Below are 25,383 nucleotides of genomic sequence, written 5' to 3'. Positions count from 1 at the left end.
AGGTACACACCTCCTCTGCTACATCATGTCCTCACCCAACCCAGGTACACACCTCCTCTACTACATCATCATGTCCTCACCCAACCCAGGTACACACCTCCTCTACTACATCATCATGTCCTCACCCAGCCCAGGTACACACCTCCTCTGCTACATCATGTCCTCACCCAACCCAGGTACACACCTCCTCTGCTACATCATCATGTCCTCACCCAACCCAGGTATACACCTCCTCTGCTACATCATCATGTCCTCACCCAGCCCAGGTGCACACCTCCTCTACAACACCATCATGTCCTCACCCAACCCAGGTACACACCTCCTCTGCTACATCATGTCCTCACCCAGCCCAGGTACACACCTCCTCTGCTACATCATCATGTCCTCACCCAGCCCAGGTACACACCTCCTCTGCTACATCATCATGTCCTCACCCAACCCATGTACACACCTCCTCTACTACATCATCATCATGTCCTCACCCAACCCAGATACACACCTCCTCTACTACATCATCATGTCCTCACCCAACCCAGGTGCACACCTCCTCTACAACACCATCATGTCCTCACCCAACCCAGGTACACACCTCCTCTGCTACATCATCATGTCCTCACCCAACCCAGGTACACACCTCCTCTGCTACATCATGTCCTCACCCAGCCCAGGTACACACCTCCTCTGCTACATCATCATGTCCTCACCCAACCCAGGTACACACCTCCTCTGCTACATGTCCTCACCCAACCCAGGTACACACCTCCTCTACTACATCATCATCATGTCCTCACCCAGCCCAGATACACACCTCCTCTACTACATCATCATGTCCTCACCCAACCCAGGTACACACCTCCTCTACTACATCATCATCATGTCCTCACCCAACCCAGGTACACACCTCCTCTGCTACATCATCATGTCCTCACCCAACCCAGGTACACACCTCCTCTACTACATCATCATGTCCTCACCCAGCCCAGGTACACACCTCCTCTGCTACATCATCATGTCCTCACCCAACCCAGGTACACACCTCCTCTGCTACATCATCATGTCCTCACCCAACCCAGGTACACACCTCCTCTGCTACATCATGTCCTCACCCAACCCAGGTACACACCTCCTCTACTACATCATCATCATGTCCTCACCCAACCCAGGTACACACCTCCTCTGCTACATCATGTCCTCACCCAACCCAGGTACACACCTCCTCTGCTACATCATGTCCTCACCCAGCCCAGCTTCACACCTCCTCTGCTACATCATCATGTCCTCACCCAACCCAGGTACACACCTCCTCTGCTACATCATGTCCTCACCCAACCCAGGTACACCTCCTCTACTACATCATCATGTCCTCACCCAACCCAGATACACACCTCCTCTACTACATCATCATGTCCTCACCCAACCCAGGTACACACCTCCTCTACAACACCATCATGTCCTCACCCAACCCAGGTACACACCTCCTCTGCTACATCATGTCCTCACCCAGCCCAGGTACACACCTCCTCTGCTACATCATCATGTCCTCACCCAACCCAGGTACACACCTCCTCTGCTACATCATGTCCTCACCCAGCCCAGGTACACACCTCCTCTGCTACATCATCATGTCCTCACCCAACCCAGGTACACACCTCCTCTGCTACATCATGTCCTCACCCAACCCAGGTACACCTCCTCTACTACATCATCATGTCCTCACCCAACCCAGATACACACCTCCTCTACTACATCATCATGTCCTCACCCAACCCAGGTACACACCTCCTCTACAACACCATCATGTCCTCACCCAACCCAGGTACACACCTCCTCTGCTACATCATGTCCTCACCCAGCCCAGGTACACACCTCCTCTGCTACATCATCATGTCCTCACCCAACCCAGGTACACACCTCCTCTGCTACATCATGTCCTCACCCAACCCAGGTACACACCTCCTCTACTACATCATCATGTCCTCACCCAACCCAGATACACACCTCCTCTACTACATCATCATGTCCTCACCCAACCCAGGTACACACCTCCTCTACAACACCATCATGTCCTCACCCAACCCAGGTACACACCTCCTCTGCTACATCATGTCCTCACCCAGCCCAGGTACACACCTCCTCTGCTACATCATCATGTCCTCACCCAACCCAGGTATACACCTCCTCTGCTACATCATGTCCTCACCCAACCCAGGTACACATCTCCTCTACTACATCATCATCATGTCCTCACCCAACCCAGGTACACACCTCCTCTACTACATCATCATGTCCTCACCCAACCCAGGTACACACCTCCTCTACAACACCATCATGTCCTCACCCAACCCAGGTACACACCTCCTCTGCTACATCATGTCCTCACCCAGCCCAGGTACACACCTCCTCTGCTACATCATCATGTCCTCACCCAGCCCAGGTACACACCTCCTCTGCTACATCATCATGTCCTCACCCAACCCAGGTACACACCTCCTCTGCTACATCATGTCCTCACCCAACCCATGTACACACCTCCTCTACTACATCATCATCATGTCCTCACCCAACCCAGATACACACCTCCTCTACTACATCATCATGTCCTCACCCAACCCAGGTGCACACCTCCTCTACAACACCATCATGTCCTCACCCAAACCAGGTACATCATCATGTCCTCACCCAACCCAGGTGCACACCTCCTCTACAACACCATCATGTCCTCACCCAAACCAGGTACATCATCATGTCCTCACCCAACCCAGATACACACCTCCTCTACTACATCATCATGTCCTCACCCAACCCAGGTGCACACCTCCTCTACAACACCATCATGTCCTCACCCAAACCAGGTACATCATCATGTCCTCACCCAACCCAGGTGCACACCTCCTCTACAACACCATCATGTCCTCACCCAAACCAGGTACATCATCATGTCCTCACCCAACCCAGGTACACACCTCCTCTACTACATCATCATGTCCTCACCCACCCAGGTACACACCTCCTCTACTACATCATCATGTCCTCACCCAGCCCAGGTACACACCTCCTCTACAACACCATCATGTCCTCACCCAACCCAGGTACACACCTCCTCTACTACATCATCATGTCCTCCCCCACCCCAGGTACACACCTCCTCTACTACATCATCATCCCCTCACCCACCCAGGTACACACCTCCTCTACTACATCATCATGTCCTCACCCAACCCAGGTACACACCTCCTCTGCTACATCATCATGTCCTCACCCACCCAGGTACACACCTCCTCTACTACATCATCATGTCCTCACCCAACCCAGGTACACACCTCCTCTGCTACATCATCATGTCCTCACCCAACCCAGGTACACACCTCCTCTACTACATCATCATGTCCTCACCCAGCCCAGGTACACACCTCCTCTACAACACCATCATGTCCTCACCCAAACCAGGTACATCATCATGTCCTCACCCAACCCAGGTACACACCTCCTCTGCTACATCATCATGTCCTCACCCAACCCAGGTACACACCTCCTCTACTACATCATCACCGCTCCTCACCCAACCCAGGTACACACCTCCTCTGCTACATCATCATGTCCTCACCCACCCCAGGTACACACCTCCTCTACTACATCATCATGTCCTCACCCACCCCAGGTACACACCTCCTCTACTACATCATCATATCCTCACCCAACCCAGGTACACACCTCCTCTACTACATCATCATATCCTCACCCAACCCAGGTACACACCTCCTCTGCTACATCATCATGTCCTCACCCAACCCAGGTACACACCTCCTCTACTACATCATCACCGCTCCTCACCCAACCCAGGTACACACCTCCTCTGCTACATCATCATGTCCTCACCCACCCCAGGTACACACCTCCTCTACTACATCATCATGTCCTCACCCACCCCAGGTACACACCTCCTCTACTACATCATCATATCCTCACCCAACCCAGGTACACACCTCCTCTGCTACATCATCATGTCCTCACCCAACCCAGGTACACACCTCCTCTACTACATCATCATGTCCTCACCCAACCCAGGTACACACCTCCTCTACTACATCATCATATCCTCACCCAACCCAGGTACACACCTCCTCTGCAACACCATCATGTCCTCACCCAACCCAGGTACACACCTCCTCTACTACATCATCACCGCTCCTCACCAGGTCATCTCATTTCCACAAACCCAAATGACCCTCCTCTACCCCATGTAAAAGTGATCCATCCTGCCTGTGTTCATGTGCTTTGCTTTGACTTTGTTTTCTCCCTCTACGGTATAAATCAGGTGCTTTGTTTTACTGTGTTTGGGTTGAACTTTTGGCAAGTCTTTTTTCAGGTTATTATAGTAGAACTGATGTAGGTAGCTGTTGATTGGGTGCTAGTGAGAGTGGTTAAGATTGGTTGTGTGTCCAGGCCCCCAGAGGACGTCTCCCACGGCGACCAAGACATTCCACGCCCCCCCGAGGCAGATACAGTCCGCCCCCATCCGCAGGGCGACGCCCACCAGAGCGTCAGATGCTGAGATACTAGAACTGAACCAGCAGGTACACACACACATACAGAAATACAAACATGAAAATAAGAATTCTTATCAAAGAAGTACCTAATTTATTCTCTATATATTTTTATTTCTAAATGTTTGATATACAGTGCCTTCTGGAAAGTGTTGTTACATCCTTATTCTAAAATGTATTTCAAAAAATTTAAAAAAATCCTCAATCTACACACAATACTCCATAATGACAAAGCGAAACTGTTTTTTAGAAAATGTATTAAAAATACCTTATTTACATAAGTATTCAGAGCCTTTACTATGAGACTTGAAATTGATCTCAGGTGCATCCTGTTTCCATTGATCATCCTTGAGAGGTTTCTACAACTTGGTTGGAGTCCACCTGTGGTAAATTCAATTGATTGGACATGATTTGGAAAGGCACAGACCTGTCTTAAATGGAAGAGGTTTGGAAACACCAAGACTCTTCTTAGAGCTGAGCAACTGAGCAATCGGGGGAGAAGGGCCTTGGTCGGGGAGGTCCTACAGCACTCCACCAATCAGGCCTTTATGGTAGAGTGGCCAGACTAAAGCCGCTCCTCAGTAAAAGGCACATGACAGCCCGCTTGGAGTTTTCCAAAAGGCACCTAAACGACTCTCAGAAACAAGATTCTCTGGTCTGATGAAACCAAGATTGAACTCTGTGCTGAATGCCAAGTGTCACATCTGGAGTAAACCAGGAACCATCTCTATCTCTGTTGTGGGGATGTTGTCCAATTTGTAAGTCGCTCTGGATAAGAGCGTCTGCTAAATGACTTAAATGTAAATGTTCAGTGGCAGGGACTGGGAGACTAGTCAGGATCGAGGGAAAGATGAACAGAGCGATCCTTGATGACAACCTGCTCCAGAGGACCTCAGACTGGGGCGACGGTTCACCTTCCAACAGGACAACGACCCTCAGCACACAGCCAAGACAACGCAGGAGTGGCTTCGTGACAAGTCTCTGAATGTCCTTGAGTGGCCCAGCCAGAGCCCGGAGTTGAACCCAATCGAACCTCTCTGGAGAGACCTGAAAATAGCTGTGCAGCAAAGTTCCCCATCCAACCTGACAGTTTGAGAGGATCTGCAGAGAAGAATGGGAGAAACTCCCCAAATACAGGTGTGCCAAACTTGTAGCATCATACCCAAGAAGACTCGATTCTGTAATCGCTGTCTAAGGTGCTTCAACAAATTGCTGAGTAAAGGGTCTGAATACTTATGTAACTGTGATATTTACTCTCCACCTACCTACCTCCTACCCCTCTCTCCACCTACCTACCTACCTCCTACCCCTCTCTCCACCTACCTACCTACCTCCTCCCCCTCTCTCCACCTACCTACCTACCTCCTACCCCTCTCTCCACCTACCTACCTACCTCCTACCCCTCTCTCCACCTACCTACCTACCTCCTACCCCTCTCTCCACCTACCTACCTACCTCCTACCCCTCTCTCCACCTACCTACCTCCTACCCCTCTCTCCACCTACCTACCTACCTCCTACCCCTCTCTCCACCTACCTACCTACCTCCTACCCCTCTCTCCACCTACCTACCTACCTCCGACCCCTCTCTCCACCTACCTACCGCCGACCCCTCTCTCCACCTACCTACCTCCGACCCCTCTCTCCACCTACCTACCTGCAACCCCTCTCTCCACCTACCTACCTGCGACCCCTCTCTCCACCTACCTACCTCCGACCCCTCTCTCCACCTACCTACCTCCGACCCCTCTCTCCACCTACCTACCTCCTACCCCTCTCTCCACCTACCTACATCCGACCCCTCTCTCCACCTACCTACATCCGACCCCTCTCTCCACCTACCTACCTCCGACCCCTCTCTCCACCTACCTACCTCCGACCCCTCTCTCCACCTACTTACCTCCTACCCCTCTCTCCACCTACCTACCTCCAACCCCTCTCTATCTCTCCTACCCCTCTCTCCACCTACCTACCCCTCTCTCCGCCTCTCCCTCTCTCCACCTACCTGCCTCTCCCTCCCTCCACCTACCTGCCTCTCCCTCCCTCCACCTACCTGCCTCTCCCTCCCTCCACCTACCTGCCTCTCCCTCCCTCCACCTACCTGCCTCTCCCTCTCTCCACCTACCTGCCTCTCCCTCTCTCCACCTACCTGCCTCTCCCTCCCTCCACCTACCTGCCTCTCCCTCCCTCCACCTACCTGCCTCTCCCTCCCTCCCTCCACCTACCTGCCTCTCCCTCCCTCCACCTACCTGCCTCTCCCTCCCTCCACCTACCTGCCTCTCCCTCCCTCCACCTACCTGCCTCTCCCTTTTCCTCATCATATGTGTGTGTGTGTATAGATGTTGGACCTCAAACTGACAGTGGATGGTCTTGAGAAGGAGAGAGATTTCTACTTCAGTAAGCTGAGAGACATCGAGCTGATCTGTCAGGAGAATGAGACCAACACCAGCCCAACACTCTCCAAGATCATGGATATACTGTACGCTACTGAGGTAGGACAGACGCATACAGACTATATGCTGGTGGTAGTGGCATTGGAGGGCCAGTAGAGGGCAGTGTACCTGTGATTGCAGTCTGTCCTGTTCCATCACACAACTATTATTAATCTTCTAATCAATAGAAGTAGAATTAATCATAATTTATTAACTTTAATAGCGATTGTTTGTTATTAAAGGGGAAGATCAGTATATTAGGAACCATCGGACATCGAGTTGCAAAATAATGAACTTCCCCTTTAAGTGTATGATGCTTGCTAGGTTACCAGCTCGGTACCAGCTGTCCTTCAGCTGAGACTTCCCATGGTCACCAGACATCCCAGGGCATCGACTAGGTCTTGACCCTGGGGCTATGGCTAAACTCCCATCCCAAAACATTACAACCATGGCCAGGGCTGTGGTGGTCAGGACATTTAACCCTGGGGCTATGGCTAAACTCCCACCCCAAACCATTACAACCATGACATTTGGTAAACCGGTGATTGACAAGCAAGTAACTGGCGGTCTTCATGGTAATTGACCGTTAATTAACAAACACATTCAGCATCTCCTGGCTTCCACATATCCTACAAGACACTGATGCAGACCTTTGGAACATCTACACTTTAAAAAGTCTAACAAATACATGTATTATAGTCTACCTACACCCCCACAATAAATCCATGTAATATTTACATTTACATTTAAGTCATTTAGCAGACGCTCTAGTCTACACCTCCACAATAAATCCATGTTATATAGCCTACACCCCCACAATAAATCCATGTAATATAGTCTACATCCCCACAATAAATCCATGTAATATAGCCTACACCCCCACAATAAATCCATGTAATATAGCCTACACCCCCACAATAAATCCATGTAATATAGTCTACACCATCACAATAAATCCATGTAATAGCCTACACCTCCACAATAAATCCATGTAATATAGCCTACACCCCCACAATAAATCCATGTAATATAGCCTACACCCCCACAATAAATCCATGTAATAGTCTACACCTCCACAATAAATCCATGTAATATAGTCTACCTACACCTCCACAATAAATCCATGTAATATAGTCTACACCCCCACAATAAATCCATGTAATATAGTCTACACCCCCACAATAAATCCATGTAATATAGTCTACACCCCCACAATAAACCATGTAATATAGTCTACACCCACACAATAAATCCATGTAATATAGTCTACACCATCACAATAAATCCATGTAATATAGTCTACACCATCACAATAAATCCATGTAATATAGTCTACACCCACACAATAAATCCATGTAATATAGTCTACACCTCCACAATAAATCCATGTAATATAGCCTACACCCCCACAATAAATCCATGTAATATAGTCTACACCTCCACAATAAATCCATGTAATATAGTCTACCAACACCATCACAATAAATCCATGTAATATAGTCTACACCATCACAATAAATCCATGTAATATAGTCTACCTACACCATCACAATAAATCCATGTAATATAGCCTACACCCCCACAATAAATCTATGTAATATAGTCTACCTACACCTCCAAAAAATCCATGTAATATAGTCTACACCCCCACAATAAATCCATGTAATAGTCTACACCTCCACAATAAATCCATGTAATATAGTCTACCTACACCATCACAATAAATCCATGTAATATAGTCTACACCATCACAATAAATCCATGTAATATAGTCTACACCATCACAATAAATCCATGTAATATAGTCTACACAATCACAATAAATCCATGTAATATAGTCTACCTACACCATCACAATAAATCCATGTAATATAGTCTACACCATCACAATAAATCCATGTAATATAGTCTACCTACACCATCACAATAAATCCATGTAATATAGTCTACCTACACCATCACAGTAAATCCATGTAATATAGTCTACCTACACCATCACAATACATCCATGTAATATAGTCTACCTACACCATCACAATAAATCCATGTAATATAGTCTACCTACACCATCACAATAAATCCATGTAATATATTCTACCTACACCATCACAATACATCCATGTAATATAGTCTACCTACACCATCACAATACATCCATGTAATATATTCTACCTACACCATCACAATAAATCCATGTAATATATTCTACCTACACCATCACAATAAATCCATGTAATATAGTCTACACCATCACAATACATCCATGTAATAGTCTACACCTCCACAATAAATCCATGTAATATAGTCTACCTACACCATCACAGTAAATCCATGTAATATATTCTACCTACACCATCACAATAAATCCATGTAATATATTCTACCTACACCATCACAATAAATCCATGTAATATAGTCTACCTACACCATCACAATAAATCCATGTAATATAGTCTACCTACACCATCACAATAAATCCATGTAATATATTCTACCTACACCATCACAATACATCCATGTAATATAGTCTACACCTCCACAATAAATCCATGTAATATAGTCTACCTACACCATCACAATAAATCCATGTAATATAGTCTACCTACACCATCACAGTAAATCCATGTAATTTAGTTTACACCATCACAATTTCTTCATATACGAGCAGCAATGCACAAAACCCTATTAAAACAAATAGGCCAGGCTACATGAGGTGTGTGACTATGATTTAGTTGTGATACAAACCTTATTAAAACAAATAGGCCAGGCTACATGAGGTGTGTGACTATGATTTAGTTGTGATACAAACCTTATTAAAACAAATAGGCCAGGCTACATGAGGTGTGTGACTATGATTTAGTTGTGATACAAACCTTATTAAAACAAATAGGCCAGGCTACATGAGGTGTGCGACGATGATTTGAAAAAGTTGGAGGAAAAAAAAGTCATGAGCTGTTTCTGGACAAGTGATAATATACACTACATGACCAAAAGTATGTGGACACCTGCTCTGGTACATCTCAATCCAAAACCATGGTCGTTATTATGCCCCCACTTCTCTGGGAAGGCTTTCCTCTAGATGTTGGAACATTACTGCTATAACAGCCTCCACTCTTCTGGGAAGGCTTTCCACTAGATGTTGGTACATTGCTGCAATAACAGCCTCCACTCTTCTGGGAAGGCTTTCCACTAGATGTAGGAACATTGCTGCTATAACAGCCTCCACTCTTCTGGGAAGGCTTTCCCCTAGATGTAGGAACATTGCTGCTATAACAGCCTCCACTCTCCTGGGAAGGCTTTCCACTAGATGTTGGAACATTGCTGCTATAACAGCCTCCACTCTCCTGGGAAGGCTTTCCCCTAGATGTAGGAACATTGCTGCTATAACAGTCTCCTCTCTTCTGGGAAGGCTTTCCACTAGATGTAGGAACATTGCTGCTATAACAGCCCCCACTTCTCTGGGAAGGCTTTCCTCTAGATGTTGGAACATTACTGCTATAACTGCCTCCACTCTTCTGGGAAGGCTTTCTACTAGATGTTGGAACATTGCTGCTATAACAGCCTCCACTCTCCTGGGAAGGCTTTCCACTACATGTAGGAACATTGCTGCTATAACAGCCCCCACTCCTCTGGGAAGGCTTTCTACTAGATGTTGGAACATTGCTGCTATAACAGCCCCCACTCCTCTGGGAAGGCTTTCCACTAGATGTTGGAACATTGCTGCTATAACAGCCCCCACTCCTCTGGGAAGGCTTTCCACTAGATGTTGGAACATTGCTGCTATAACAGCCCCCACTCCTCTGGGAAGGCTTTCTACTAGATGTTGGAACATTGCTGCTATAACAGCCCCCACTCCTCTGGGAAGGCTTTCCACTAGATGTTGGAACATTGCTGCTGGGACTTAAATAAATAAATATAAAATATATCCCATTTAGCAGACGCTTTTGTCCAAAGCGACTTACAAGTCGGCTGGGGCCACTACTTTTTTTTTTTTTTTTTTTTTTTTTTTTTTTTTTTTTTTTACATATGGGTGGCCCCAGCGGGAATCGAACCCACGACGCTTGGCGTTGCAAGCGCCATGCTCTACCGACTGAGCCACACAGGACCCACTTGCTTTCATCCAGCCACAAGCATTAGTGAGGTCGAGTAAGGCACTTAACCCTCTTCTTCCCACCTTCTGGATAAGAGCATCTGCTAAATTACTAAAATGAGCACTGATGTTGGGCGATTAGGTCTGGCTCGCAGTTGACATTCTAATTCAACCCAAAGGTGTTCAGTGGGGTTGAGGACAGGGCTCTGTGCAAGCCAGTCAAGGTCTTCCACGCCGATTTCAACAAACTATTTCTGTTGGACCTCGCTTAGTGCACGGGGGCATTATCATACTGAAACAGGAAAGGGCCTTCCCCAAACTGTTGGAAGCACAGAATTGTCTGTCATCGTATGCTGCAGCATTAAGATGTCCCTTCACTGGAACTAAGGGGCCTAGTCCGAACCATGAAAAACAGCCCCAGACAATTATTCCTCCTCCACCAAACTTTAGTTGGCACTCTCCATTGGGGCAGGTAGCTTTCTCCTGGCATCTGCCAAACCCAGATTCGTCCATTGGACTGCCAGGTGGTGAAGCGTGATTATCACTCCAGAGAAAGCATTTCCACTGCTCCAGAGTCCAATGGCGACGAACTTTACACCACTCCAGCCGTGGCATTTCACACAGTTCTTGTTCTGACGTTGCTTCCAGAGGCAGTTTGGAACTTGGTAGTGAGTGTTACAACCGAGAACAGATGATTTTGAATAGCTACGCGCTTCAACACTCAGCAGTCACGTTCTGTGAATTTGTGTGGCTTACCACTTCGTGGCTGAGCCGTTGTTGCTCCTAGACGTTTCCACTCCACAATAACATGACTTACAGTTGACAAGGGCAGCTAAAGCAGGGCAGACATTTGACAAACTGACTTGTTGCAAAGGTGGCATCCTAATTTAGGTGCCACATTGAAAGTCACTGAGCTCTTCAGAAAGGCCATTCTACTGTCAATGTTTGTCTGTGGAGATTGCATGTAGGTGTGCTCGATTTTATGCAACGGATGTGACTGAAAGCCAAAACTACTAATTAAGTATATATATGTATATTATATATATACTTGATTTAATCTTGTCTTTACATATACTAAATAATGTAATATTAGTTTTGATTTAGAATGGAGCATTATCATGCACCTGTATCGAAACAGGGAAAAAATACATCATGTCATCTATGCACTTAAATGGAGGACACTTTTCCCCTGGTTCATTTTCATGCCAGCCAGGTAGGCTATTCTCCTGTTGTAAAGATAAGCAATATGCTTAATATTAGGAAAGTTGAGAAATAAATATAGTAGGCCTAGCCTATAGAAAGCTGATGGGATCCTCCTCTTTTTAATAGAGGCCATCACTTGGTTCTCTCACACAATTGCATATAGAAATGTTGTGCAACAGGAGCTCATGAAGTGTGTGATTAGATGGACAATAGTGTGCTGAGTACCAGGCACGTAGCAAGGTTGGTAGACTATTAATGACCAGCAGAGCTTGGAGGAGCCTAATAACTGTGACTGAATGGTGGAATCTGACTGTCCACCGGTGTTGGTAATCACAGCCCAAACCATGGCTCACTTTCCAAATCTCCTCTCCCCCTCTCCTCTACCTGTAACTCTTCCCCAGGGCGAGGTTGACCTTCTCAGCCAACTTACCTGATAAATAAAGGTGAATAGAATGAATAACTACACACACACCAGTCACACTTCTACATCCCTAGCTATCCCCTGACCTCTGTCTGACCTCTGTTTTAGGAGGCGTTATATCGCTTTGTGGCGGCAGCGGATGAGGAGGCGCCACGTGGAACATTCCTCCGCTCTCTCCCCGGATCAGCGCTTCAAGATCCTACCTCTATTTTATTACTCTCAGCCTCTTCCCTCTTCCTCCTCGCTCCCCTCCAACCCCCCAGACATGTCAGGCTAACGCTGTACACTGAATCGGTATGGTTGGTGTTAGCAGGATGCTAGGCTAATGGCTAATGTAAACTAGATAACAGGGTAGCACAGAGCAAGAATCTATAGCGCCCTCTACAGATAGGCAGGTAACACAAACTCACTAATCTCTGAACCCATAAAATTCTGTCATGATTGTCTCGGATGAGGGGAGTCAACTCCCTCCACAGACTCACTGGTCCAGTTCAGTACCTACCATGTACATATGACCAGGGAGATCGTTGAAGAATCACTGCGGAATTGGATGTTGGGAAATGCCTTCAGAACCGTCCACTGGGGCAACAGTGAGAGCTATTACCATCCAGTAGACTTGGTTTTACCTTGAGGACAGGGGTGGTTAAATAACTAAGTGTAACCCTTCATTTAAACATGTTGACGTGTGGAGCAATGGGACACCACAGCAGTGTCAGAAACACTGAAATTTGGATAAACGTAGATGAATGACTAGTTCTGCAGTGAGACAGAGCTTGTTGCATATGACATATCAGTCCCTGCATTAACAATATGGACCAGTTGACCAGAACCATCTGAGTCCATTCTGGAGCAAAAACAACAATCAGAATGATCCAGAAGCCAACAATGCAGTGTGATTAGCTGAGACCAGTAGGAAGCAGAGAACTGCTTCTGTTCAGGTCTGTTCAGCAGGGAGCAACATCCCAGGACATTCAGATAGAACCATACATTCTGCAGGTTTTAACCTCAATTTCCATTTTTGTTTTGAATTAGTTATTTAACGTTAGCTTGGAGTGGCTAACAGGTTAGCGTGAATCTATTACCCTGAGAAAGTTTAAGAAAATGTATATGAACAACACTACACTGTATATACACAAAATGGGTGAATATTAATTTATTTATTTGAAGTGGGGTTTTTTTAGCAGCTGTTTATGATGGACTTTCTTCTTGTTAGAGGCGGGGCTTAAATGGCTATCAGGGTCAGCCTCCGGTTGTCATGGCAGACCTGTGACTGACATGCATCGTTAAGAGTTTTATTACAGAGGCTGAATAAACAGTGGATTCAAAACCAGAAGGAACACGACTGGTCGACTCTTACTGTAGGAGTGCACACACACACACACACACCTTACATCAGTATAACCTCTGCCCTTTAAACAGAGGGGTTGGGGAACGCTGTCAGCATGGCCCTTTAAACAGAGGGGTTGGGGAACGCTGTCAGCATGGCCCTTTAAACAGAGAGGTTGGGGAACGCTGTCAGCATGGCCACGGCCCTTTAAACAGAGAGGTTGGGGAACGCTGTCAGCATGGCCCTTTAAACAGAGGGGTTGGGGAATGCTGTCAGCATGGCCCTTTAAACAGAGAAGTTGGGGAACGCTGTCAGCATGGCCCTTTAAACAGAGAGGTTGGGGAACGCTGTCAGCATGGCCACGGCCCTTTAAACAGAGAGGTTGGGGAACGCTGTCAGCATGGCCCTTTAAACAGAGGGGTTGGGGAACGCTGTCAGCATGGCCCTTTAAACAGAGAGGTTGGGGAACGCTGTCAGCATGGCCCTTTAAACAGAGAGGTTGGGGAACGCTGTCAGCATGGCCCTTTAAACAGAGAGGTTGGGGAACGCTGTCAGCATGGCCACGGCCCTTTAAATATGAAATACACTCATTGCTTCTAGCCACACCTCACTAGTCTTGTCTGTCAACAAGGCAGGTCCTAGTGGCCCTAGTTTCTACCTTAACAGCACTATCAACAAGGCAGGTCCTAGAGGCCCTAGTTTCTACCTTCTTAACAACACTATCAACAAGGCAGATCCTACAGGCCCTAGTTTCTACCTTCTTAACAACACTATCAACAAGGCAGGTCCTACAGGCCCTAGTTTCTACCTTCTTAACAACACTATCAACAAGGCAGGTCCTACAGGCCCTAGTTTCTACCTTCTTAACAACACTATCAACAAGGCAGGTCCTAGAGGCCCTAGTTTCTACCTTCTTAACAACACTATCAACAAGGCAGGTCCTAGAGGCCCTAGTTTCTACCTTCTTAACAACACTATCAACAAGGCAGGTCCTAGAGGCCCTAGTTTCTACCTTCTTAACAGCACTATCAACAAGGCAGGTCCTACAGACCCTAGTTTCTACCTTCTTAACAACACTATCAACAAGGCAGGTCCTGGAGGCCCTAGTTTTGTCTCACCTGGACTACTGTTCAGTCGTGTGGTCAGGTGCCTCAAAAAGTTAAGTGGCTCAGAAAATTATAAATGGCTCAGAACAGGGCAGCACGGCTGGCCCTTGGATGTACACAGAGAGCTAATATTAATAATATGCATGTCAATCTCTCCTGGCTCAAAGTGGAGGAGAGAATGACTTCATCGCTACTTGTATTTATGAGAAGTGTTGACATGCTGAATGCACAGTGCTGTCGGTCTAAACTACTGGCACACCGCTTGGACACCCATGCATACTCCACAAGACATGCCACCAGAGGTCTCTTCACAATCCCCAAGTCCAGAACAGATTATGGGAGGCACAGTACTACATGGAACCCTCTTCCACATCAGGTAACTGATGAAAGACAAAAATACACCTTATGGAACAGCAGGGACTGTGAAGCAACACAAACAGGCACGTACACATGGATGTTGTATTGTAAATGTGTGATAGTGGAGTAGTGGCCTGAGGGAACACACATGTATTCGGGAAAGTGTTATTTAAAGTAATGTCAAGTCATTTTTATATTGTATATAACTGCTGCCTTGGCAGGACCTAATGGAGTTCCATAACAAACCTCAGGAAGAGTAGCTGCTGCCTTGGCAGGAACTAATGGGGATCCATAATAAACCCCAGGAAAAGTAGCTGCTGCCTTGGCAGGAACTAATGGGGATCCATAATAAACCCCAGGAAAAGTAGCTGCTGCCTTGGCAGGAACTAAATGGGGATCCATAATAAACCCCAGGAAGAGTAGCTGCTGCCTTGGCAGGAACTAATGGGGATCCATAATAAACCCCAGGAAGAGTAGCTGCTGCCTTGGCAGGAACTAAATGGGGATCCATAATAAACCCCAGGAAGAGTAGCTGCTGCCTTGGCAGGAACTAATGGGGATCCATAATAAACCCCAGGAAGAGTAGCTGCTGCCTTGGCAGGAACTAATGGGGATCCAAAATAAACTCCAGGAAGAGTAGCTGCTGCCTTGGCAGGAACCAATGGGGATCCATAATAAATACAAATACAACATCCGAACGTACCTCAAAGTCTGTTAAAGAAGGTTTTGAGATTAATGTTTCATTCAGTACAAGAGAACCTAACAAAACCCCAGACTCATTGCAGAGAATCAACTGACGTCTGTGGGCGTTGCGTAGAGTTTGGCTGGAGCAATCAGTTGCCCGCCAATCATAACCAAGCATGTCAAAACATTATAAAGACCACTACAAATTGTCCTCATCTTATATGAGCATTTTAACAAGGGTAATTATACACGATCGTTCTTCATTACTCACACACTGACACAGAATGGGGCTGGAGTCTTTATTAGAAATCATTTACATATGTATAAAGTAACAAATTAACAACAAAAACCCTGACATAAATCAGTCGTAACAGGGAGAAAGGGGAGGGGGATTAGGACAGAGGTCAATCATCACCCCAACGCACAGAACATCACCACAACGCACAGAACATCACCAGCCTTCAAGTAAACAGAACGAAGCAGCAGTAGTCCAGTCTCAGTGTTTATTAGCTCAGTGGGTTAGCACTGTTAGGGGAGGAGGAAAGAGACAAGAGACAAGGAGAGAGAGGGAGACAGGAGAGACAGAGATGAGGAGAGGGAGACAGGAGAGCCAGACGAGGAGAGAGAGACAAGGAGAGAGACGAGGAGAGAGGGAGACAGAGACACAAGGAGACAGGAGAGAGACAGGGAGACAGACGAGGAGAGAGACAGGGAGACAAGGAGAGAGACAGACGAGGAGAGAGACAGACGAGGAGGGAGACAAGGAGAGAGACGAGGAGAGAGGGAGACAAGGAGAGAGAGACCGAGGAGAGGCAGTGGAGAGAGACAAGAGAGACTGAGACAGGAGAGCAACGAGGAGAGAGGGAGACGAGGAGAGAGAGACCGAGGAGAGGCAGTGGAGAGAGACAAGAGAGAGACAGGAGAGCAACGAGGAGAGAGGGAGACAAGGAGAGAGAGAGACCGAGGAGAGGCAGTGGAGAGAGACAAGAGAGAGACAGGAGAGCAACGAGGAGAGAGGGAGACAAGGAGAGAGAGACCGAGGAGAGGCAGTGGAGAGACAAGAGAGAGAGACAGGAGAGCAACGAGGAGAGAGGGAGACAAGGAGAGAGAGACCGAGGAGAGGCAGTGGAGAGAGACAAGAGAGACTGAGACAGGAGAGCAACGAGGAGAGAGGGAGACAAGGAGAGAGAGACCGAGGAGAGGCAGTGGAGAGAGACAAGAGAGAGAGACAGGAGAGCAACGAGGAGAGAGACAGAGACTGATTTCAGGAGCAAGACACCCTTCCCCTAACAGAGCTCCTGTATTTATAAACATGAATAACCAGTTTATGACCCTGAATACAGCATTAATAACCCTCCCTCTAATAAACAATAACACGTTTATAAATCAGTTTTTATAGAAAAGAGAGGAATGGGATCTCAGAAAGAAGAGGGGGAGGGGATCCCAGAGAGCTAGAGAGAGGATGAGGGGGAGGAGAACAGAGGGAGAGGATCTGAGACACGGCTGGGAGAGAGATTGATCTGTTTGTGTCTGTAAAATGTATTACACAACAAATGGCGGTGGAAATGACTTACTGCAAATACTGATATAATAACCATCATATGTAAAGTTGGAGTCGCGTGATATGGTGTGTGGTCCTCCCACTCAGGAAACCATACCGTTTGAGGCTACACATGAAATAAGTTACGATGAACTTCACAGGGTGGCGAAAGTGCACTGGGATCTTGATGCTCCTTTACAATAGAAGTGGTGACATGATGATCGATGCTTGACTGTTGTTTGACGAATACATCTCTTATCCATAATAATGTCCTCATGTAGACTAGCCTACCAGCTCTCTCTCTTATCCATAATAATGTCCTCGTGTAGACTAGCCTACCAGCTCTCTCTTATCCATAATAATGTCCTCGTGTAGACTAGCCTACCAGCTCTCTCTTATCCATAATAATGTCCTCGTGTAGACTAGCCTACCAGCTCTCTCTTATCCATAATAATGTCCTCGTGTAGACTAGCCTACCAGCGCTCTCTCTTATCCATAATAATGTCCTCGTGTAGACTAGCCTACCAGCGCTCTCTTATCCATAATAATGTCCTCGTGTAGACTAGCCTACCAGCGCTCTCTTATCCATAATAATGTCCTCGTGTAGACTAGCCTACCAGCGCTCTCTTATCCATAATAATGTCCTCGTGTAGACTAGCCTACCAGCTCTCTCTCTTATCCATAATGTCCTCATGTAGACTAGCCTACCAGCTCTCTCTCTTATCCATAATGTCCTCATGTAGACTAGCCTACCAGCTCTCTCTCTTATCCATAATGTCCTCATGTAGACTAGCCTACCAGCTCTCTCTTATCCATAATAATGTCCTCGTGTAGACTAGCCTACCAGCTCTCTCTTATCCATAATAATGTCCTCGTGTAGACTAGCCTACCAGCGCTCTCTCTTATCCATAATAATGTCCTCGTGTAGACTAGCCTACCAGCGCTCTCTGCCAGCTGTTGGCTAGAGGGCACATGACAAGACCAGAGTGGACGGACTGTTGTTTATTTCCCCTAGCTAGTGACAGACTGGTTATTTCCCCTAGCTAGCGACAGACTGTTGTTTATTTCCCCTAGCTAGTGACAGACTGTTGTTCATTTCCCCTAGCTAGTGACAGACTGTTGTTTATTTCCCCTAGCTAGTGACAGACTGTTGTTTATTTCCCCTAGCTAGTGACAGACTGGTTATTTCCCCTAGCTAGTGACAGACTGCTGTTTATTTCCCCTAGCTAGTGACAGACTGTTGTTTATTTCCCCTAGCTAGTGACAGACTGTTGTTTATTTCCCCTAGCTAGTGACAGACTGCTGTTTATTTCCCCTAGCTAGTGACAGACTGGTTATTTCCCCTAGCTAGTGACAGACTGTTGTTTATTTCCCCTAGCTAGTGACAGACTGTTGGTTATTTCCCCTAGCTAGTGACACTGTTTATTTCCCCTAGCTAGTGACACTGTTTATTTCCCCTAGCTAGTGACAGACTGTTGTTCATTTCCACTAGCTAGTGACTGACTGTTGTTCATTTCCCCTAGCTAGTGACAGACTGCTGTTTATTTCCCCTAGCTAGTGACAGACTGTTGTTTATTTCCCCTAGCTAGTGACAGACTGGTTATTTCCCCTAGCTAGTGACAGACTGTTGATTATTTCCCCTAGCTAGTGACAGACTGGTTATTTCCCCTAGCTAGTGACAGACTGTTGTTTATTTCCCCTAGCTAGCGACAGACTGTTGTTTATTTCCCCTAGCTAGTGACAGACTGTTGTTTATTTCCCCTAGCTAGTGACAGACTGTTGATTATTTCCCCTAGCTAGTGACAGACTGTTGTTTATTTCCCCTAGCTAGTGACAGACTGGTTATTTCCCCTAGCTAGTGACAGACTGTTGTTTATTTCCCCTAGCTAGTGACAGACTGTTGGTTATTTCCCCTAGCTAGTGACAGACTGTTGTTTATTTCCCCTAGCTAGTGACAGACTGTTGTTTATTTCCCCTAGCTAGTGACAGACTGTTGTTTATTTCCCCTAGCTAGTGACAGACTGTTGTTTATTTCCCCTAGCTAGTGACAGACTGTTGTTTATTTCCCCTAGCTAGTGACAGACTGTTGGTTATTTCCCCTAGCTAGTGACAGACTGTTGTTTATTTCCCCTAGCTAGTGACAGACTTGTTTATTTCCCCTAGCTAGCGACAGACTGTTGTTTATTTCCCCTAGCTAGTGACAGACTGTTGGTTATTTCCCCTAGCTAGTGACAGACTGTTTATTTCCCCTAGCTAGTGACAGACTGTTTATTTCCCCTAGCTAGTGACAGACTGTTGATTATTTCCCCTAGCTAGTGACAGACTGTTGGTTATTTCCCCTAGCTAGTGACAGACTGGTTATTTCCCCTAGCTAGTGACAGACTGGTTATTTCCCCTAGCTAGTGACAGACTGTTGGTTATTTCCCCTAGCTAGTGACAGACTGTTGTTTATTTCCCCTAGCTAGTGACAGACTGGTTATTTCCCCTAGCTAGCGACAGACTGTTGGTTATTTCCCCTAGCTAGTGACAGACTGGTTATTTCCCCTAGCTAGCGACAGACTGTTGGTTATTTCCCCTAGCTAGTGACAGACTGTTTATTTCCCCTAGCTAGTGACAGACTGGTTATTTCCCCTAGCTAGTGACAGACTGGTTATTTCCCCTAGCTAGCGACAGACTGTTGTTTATTTCCCCTAGCTAGTGACAGACTGTTGGTTATTTCCCCTAGCTAGTGACAGACTGTTGTTTATTTCCCCTAGCTAGTGACAGACTGTTGGTTATTTCCCCTAGCTAGTGACAGACTGTTGTTTATTTCCCCTAGCTAGTGACAGACTGGTTATTTCCCCTAGCTAGCGACAGACTGTTGGTTATTTCCCCTAGCTAGTGACAGACTGGTTATTTCCCCTAGCTAGCGACAGACTGTTGGTTATTTCCCCTAGCTAGTGACAGACTGGTTATTTCCCCTAGCTAGTGACAGACTGTTGTTTATTTCCCCTAGCTAGCGACAGACTGTTGGTTATTTCCCCTAGCTAGTGACAGACTGGTTATTTCCCCTAGCTAGTGACAGACTGGTCATTTCCCCTAGCTAGTGACAGACTGTTGTTTATTTCCCCTAGCTAGTGACAGACTGTTGTTTATTTCCCCTAGCTAGTGACAGACTGGTCATTTCCCCTAGCTAGTGACAGACTGTTGTTTATTTCCCCTAGCTAGTGACAGACTGGTTATTTCCCCTAGCTAGCGACAGACTGTTGTTTATTTCCCCTAGCTAGTGACAGACTGGTTATTTCCCCTAGCTAGCGACAGACTGTTGTTTATTTCCCCTAGCTAGTGACAGACTGGTTATTTCCCCTAGCTAGTGACAGACTGTTTATTTCCCCTAGCTAGTGACTGACTGTTGTTTATTTCCCCTAGCTAGTGACAGACTGGTTATTTCCCCTAGCTAGTGACAGACTGTTTATTTCCCCTAGCTAGTGACAGACTGTTGATTTCCCCTAGCTAGTGACTGACTGTTGTGTATTTCCCCTAGCTAGCGACAGACTGGTTATTTCCCCTAGCTAGTGACAGACTGTTGTTTATTTCCCCTAGCTAGTGACAGACTGTTGTTTATTTCCCCTAGCTAGTGACAGACTGTTGTTTATTTCCCCTAGCTAGTGACTGACTGTTGTTTATTTCCCCTAGCTAGTGACAGACTGGTTATTTCCCCTAGCTAGTGACAGACTGTTTATTTCCCCTAGCTAGTGACAGACTGTTGTTTATTTCCCCTAGCTAGTGACAGACTGTTGTTTATTTCCCCTAGCTAGTGACAGACTGGTTATTTCCCCTAGCTAGTGACAGACTGGTTATTTCCCCTAGCTAGTGACAGACTGTTGTTTATTTCCCCTAGCTAGTGACAGACTGTTGTTTATTTCCCCTAGCTAGTGACAGACTGGTTATTTCCCCTAGCTAGTGACAGACTGGTTATTTCCCCTAGCTAGTGACAGACTGTTGGTTATTTCACTTGGTAATGTCAACACATTTCCCATGCCAATAAAGCCCATGAGAGTCAGAGAGAGATGGCTAAGGGAGGAGGCCAGAGCAACGCAAGCAAAGAGTCTCAGACTGTGTTTAAAGCGTGTATATGCATGAAGTATGTGTGCGGATCAGTATGTATGTGTGTGTGTGTGTGTGTGTGTGTGTGTGTGTGTGTGTGTGTGTGTGTGTGTGTGTGTGTGTGTGTGTGTGTGTGTGCATCAGGTCTGAAGCAGGTCTTGTATCCAGGTCTTGATGGCGTTGCTGGTGTCTTGTAGCAGGAGCCAGGTAGAGTTGGTCAGAGAGAGGGCGTAGGTCTGGAGACATGATACAGACACCTCCCCACTGGAACACAGACAGATGGAATTAATACACAGATACCCAGGAACAATCACACCACTATTAAACACATTTCCTGAATAATTAACAGAAGCGATATGGTAATCCTATCGTAACTTTGGTCATTTATACAAATGTATTGATAGAGGTCTTCATGGATCCACCTGAACCCGAGACCCGGTGACCCGAGGGGGTCCGGATCCACCTGTATCCAGAATTCTAAATAATGTTCTGGGTTGGATCTGATATGATTTTCACGGGTCTTGGTTCTGTGTACAGATCCGAACCCGACTGCTGCAGTAGACAGAGGGAGAGATTTGTATTTATGCTGCTGCTCTTGCTTTTCACCAGAGTGGAGCGTATCAGTACGGCCCCTCCCCCGCCTTCTAGAGCACCACCCCTCTCCCTCACTGTGTCAGTACGGCCCCTCCCCCGCCTTCTAGAGCGCCACCCCTCTCCCTCCTCACTGTGTCAGTACGGCCCCTCCCCCGCCTTCTAGAGCACCACCCCTCTCCCTCCTCACTGTGTCAGTACGGCCCCTCCCCCACCTTCTAGAGCTCCACCCCTCTCCCTCCTCACTGTGTCAGTACGGCCCCTCCCCCGCCTTCTAGAGCGCCACCCCTCTCCCTCCTCACTGTGTCAGTACGGCCCCTCCCCCGCCTTCTAGAGCGCCACCCCTCTCCCTCCTCACTGTGTCAGTACGGCCCCTCCCCCTCCTTCTAGAGCTCCACCCCTCTCCCTCCTCACTGTGTCAGTATGGCCCCTCCCCCGCCTTCTAGAGCGCCGACCCTCTCCCGCCTCACTGTGTCAGTACTGCCCCATCCCCCTCCTTCTAGAGCGCCACCCCTCTCCCTCCTCACTGTGTCAGTATGGCCCCTCCCCCGCCTTCTAGAGCGCCACCCCTCTCCCTCCTCACTGTGTCAGTACGGCCCCTCCCCCGCCTTCTAGAGCGCCACCCCTCTCCCTCCTTCTAGAGCGCCACCCCTCTCCCTCCTCACTGTGTCAGTATGGCCCCTCCCCCGCCTTCTAGAGCGCCACCCCTCTCCCTCCTCACTGTGTCAGTACGGCCCCTCCCCCGCCTTCTAGAGCGCCACCCCTCTCCCTCCTCACTGTGTCAGTACGGCCCCTCCCCCGCCTTCTAGAGCGCCACCCCTCTCCCTCCTCACTGTGTCAGTACGGCCCCTCCCCCGCCTTCTAGAGCGCCACCCCTCTCCCTCCTCACTGTGTCAGTACGGCCCCTCCCCCGCCTTCTAGAGCGCCACCCCTCTCCCTCCTCTCGCACTTTATCAGCTCCAGTTAATTGAGTCGATTAAATTACATTTCTGCTGCTTCCCTCAGATCAGACCGGGTATTGATCCTGTACTTGTAGATGGGAGGGGTACCTACCTGCAGGAGTCCTGCAGTGCCGTCCAGGCCTGTACTATTAGATGGGAGGCGTGTGAGAGAGCTGGCAGCAGGTAGTTGGTATGGAGGAACAGTAACAGCTGCTTCAGATAGTCTATCAGCAGGAACACACTGTCCGGAGTGCTGGAACTCAGCTGGAGAACAGACAACACAATGAACATTCCACCCAGCCAGGCTGCCCCGTCTCCACCCAGCCAGGCTGCCCCGTCTCCACCCAGCCAGGCTGCCCCGTCTCCACCCAGCCAGGCTGCCCCGTCTCCACCCAGCCAGGCTGCCCCGTCTCCACCCAGCCAGGCTGCCCCGTCTCCACCCAGCCAGGCTGCCCCGTCTCCACCCAGCCAGGCTGCCCATGTATGGAACCTTTTTTTAAACCAGCCTGCTGTCTGTAGGCAACATACTGGCACCAATGAAGCCCTTCATCAAGGTCCCCAGAGTCAGATGTCCTCCTTGTTATCTAGGTCCCCAGAGTCAGATGTCCTCCTTGTTATCTAAGTCCCCAGAGTCAGATGTCCTCCTTGTTATCTAGGTCCCCAGAGTCAGATGTCCTCCTTGTTATCTAGGTCCCCAGAGTCAGATGTCCTCCTTGTTATCTAGGTCCCCAGAGTCAGATGTCCTCCTTGTTATCTAGGTCCCCAGAGTCAGATGTCCTCCTTGTTATCTAGGTCCCCAGAGTCAGATGTCCTCCTTGTTATCTAGGTCCCCAGAGATTATTTAATTTAATTTTTGAAGTTTCATAATTTTGGTATTAGTCACATTGTTTCAGAATCCCACAGCGTTGGTAGGACTTAGTTTTTAAACTGAAATGTACTTAGTATACAAATATACAAGATTCTGTGTCGTGTGAGTTAAGTAGAGGTCAACCGATTAATTAGGGTCCATTTCAAGTTTATATAACTATCGGAAATCTGTATTTTTCAACACCGATTTGTATCGGCCAACCGATTTTTACACCTTTATTTAACCAGGCAAGTCAGTTAAGAACACATGGGTTAACTGCCTGTTCAGGGGCAGAACGACAGATTTTTAACTTGTCAGCTCGGGGATTCAATCTTGCAACCTTAGAACTAGTTAACTACGCTCTAACCACCTGCCTCTCGTTGCACACCTCGAGGAGCCTGCCTGTTACGCAAATGCAGTAAGAAGCCAAGGTAAGTTGCTAGTTAGCATTAAACTTCTTATAAAAAAAACAATCAATCATAAATCACAAGTTAACTCCACATGGTTCTTGTTATTACTAATTTATCTAGCGTGTCCTGCGTTGCATATAATCGCAATCGTTGGACGACTGTACATACCATAAACACCAATGCCTTTCTTAAAATCAATACAAAGAAGTATATGTTTTTAAACCTGCATATATAAATCCAGGTTAGCAGGCAATATTAACCAGGTGAAATTGTGTCACTTCAGAGTCAGTATATATGAGTCAGTATATATACAGAGTCAGTATATATGCAGCAGTTTGGGCCGCCTGGCTCGTTGCTAACTAATTTGCCAGAATTTCACGTAATTATGACATAACATTGAAGGTTGTGCAATGCAACAGGAATATTTAGACTCATGGATGCCCTCTGTTAGATAAAATACGCAACGGTTCCGTATTTCACTGAAATAATAAACGTTTTGTTTTTGAAATGATAGGTCATTAATATGGTCGAATCCAGAAACTAAGGCTCGTATTCTGTGTGTTATGTTATAATTAAGTCTGATTTGATAGAGCAGTCTGGCTGAGCAGCAGCAGGCCTGTAATCATTCATTCAAACAGCAATTTTGTGCGTTTTGCCAGCAGCTCTTCACAATGCTTCAAGCATTGAGCTGTTTATGTCTTCAAGCCTATCAACTCCTGAGATGAGGCTGGTGTAACCGATGTGAAATGTCAAGCTAATAGCGTTTCAAACGTCACTCGCTCTGAGACTTGGAGTAGTTGTTCCC

At 47.1% G+C, this 25,383-nt stretch overlaps 2 protein-coding genes across 5 annotated transcripts in view; one reads left to right on the top strand and one right to left on the bottom strand.

Annotated features, from left to right (window-relative positions):
- mapre3b (microtubule-associated protein, RP/EB family, member 3b) overlaps positions 1-14,026 on the top strand; it is a 38,486-nt gene extending 24,460 nt beyond the window's left edge. For 3 of the 4 annotated variants that reach the window (XM_064991805.1, XM_064991807.1, XM_064991806.1), the window contains 4 exons: positions 4,444-4,574; positions 6,883-7,035; positions 12,670-12,711; positions 12,798-14,026. In XM_064991805.1, coding sequence (XP_064847877.1) covers positions 4,444-4,574; positions 6,883-7,035; positions 12,670-12,702 — 317 coding nt within the window. In that variant the 3' untranslated portion in view covers positions 12,703-12,711; positions 12,798-14,026. Of the gene's footprint in view, positions 1-4,443; positions 4,575-4,866; positions 5,643-6,882; positions 7,036-12,669; positions 12,712-12,797 lie in introns of those variants that run through there. The other variant, XM_064991808.1, reaches the window with a different exon arrangement.
- A 2,422-nt stretch (positions 14,027-16,448) lies between these two features.
- The window catches only part of tmem214 (transmembrane protein 214), a 50,502-nt gene continuing 41,567 nt past the window's right edge, over positions 16,449-25,383 (bottom strand). Inside the window, exons 16-17 of the mRNA XM_064991800.1 lie at positions 23,434-23,585; positions 16,449-22,053 (exon numbers count right to left, since the gene is read on the bottom strand). Coding sequence (XP_064847872.1) covers positions 21,930-22,053; positions 23,434-23,585 — 276 coding nt within the window. The 3' untranslated portion in view covers positions 16,449-21,929. The remainder of the gene's footprint in view (positions 22,054-23,433; positions 23,586-25,383) is intronic.

Source organism: Oncorhynchus masou, chromosome 16, assembly GCF_036934945.1.
Source record: "Oncorhynchus masou masou isolate Uvic2021 chromosome 16, UVic_Omas_1.1, whole genome shotgun sequence".
In the NCBI taxonomy this organism is placed as follows: Eukaryota; Metazoa; Chordata; class Actinopteri; order Salmoniformes; family Salmonidae; genus Oncorhynchus; species Oncorhynchus masou.
This window is presented reverse-complemented; position numbering and strand designations above follow the sequence as displayed.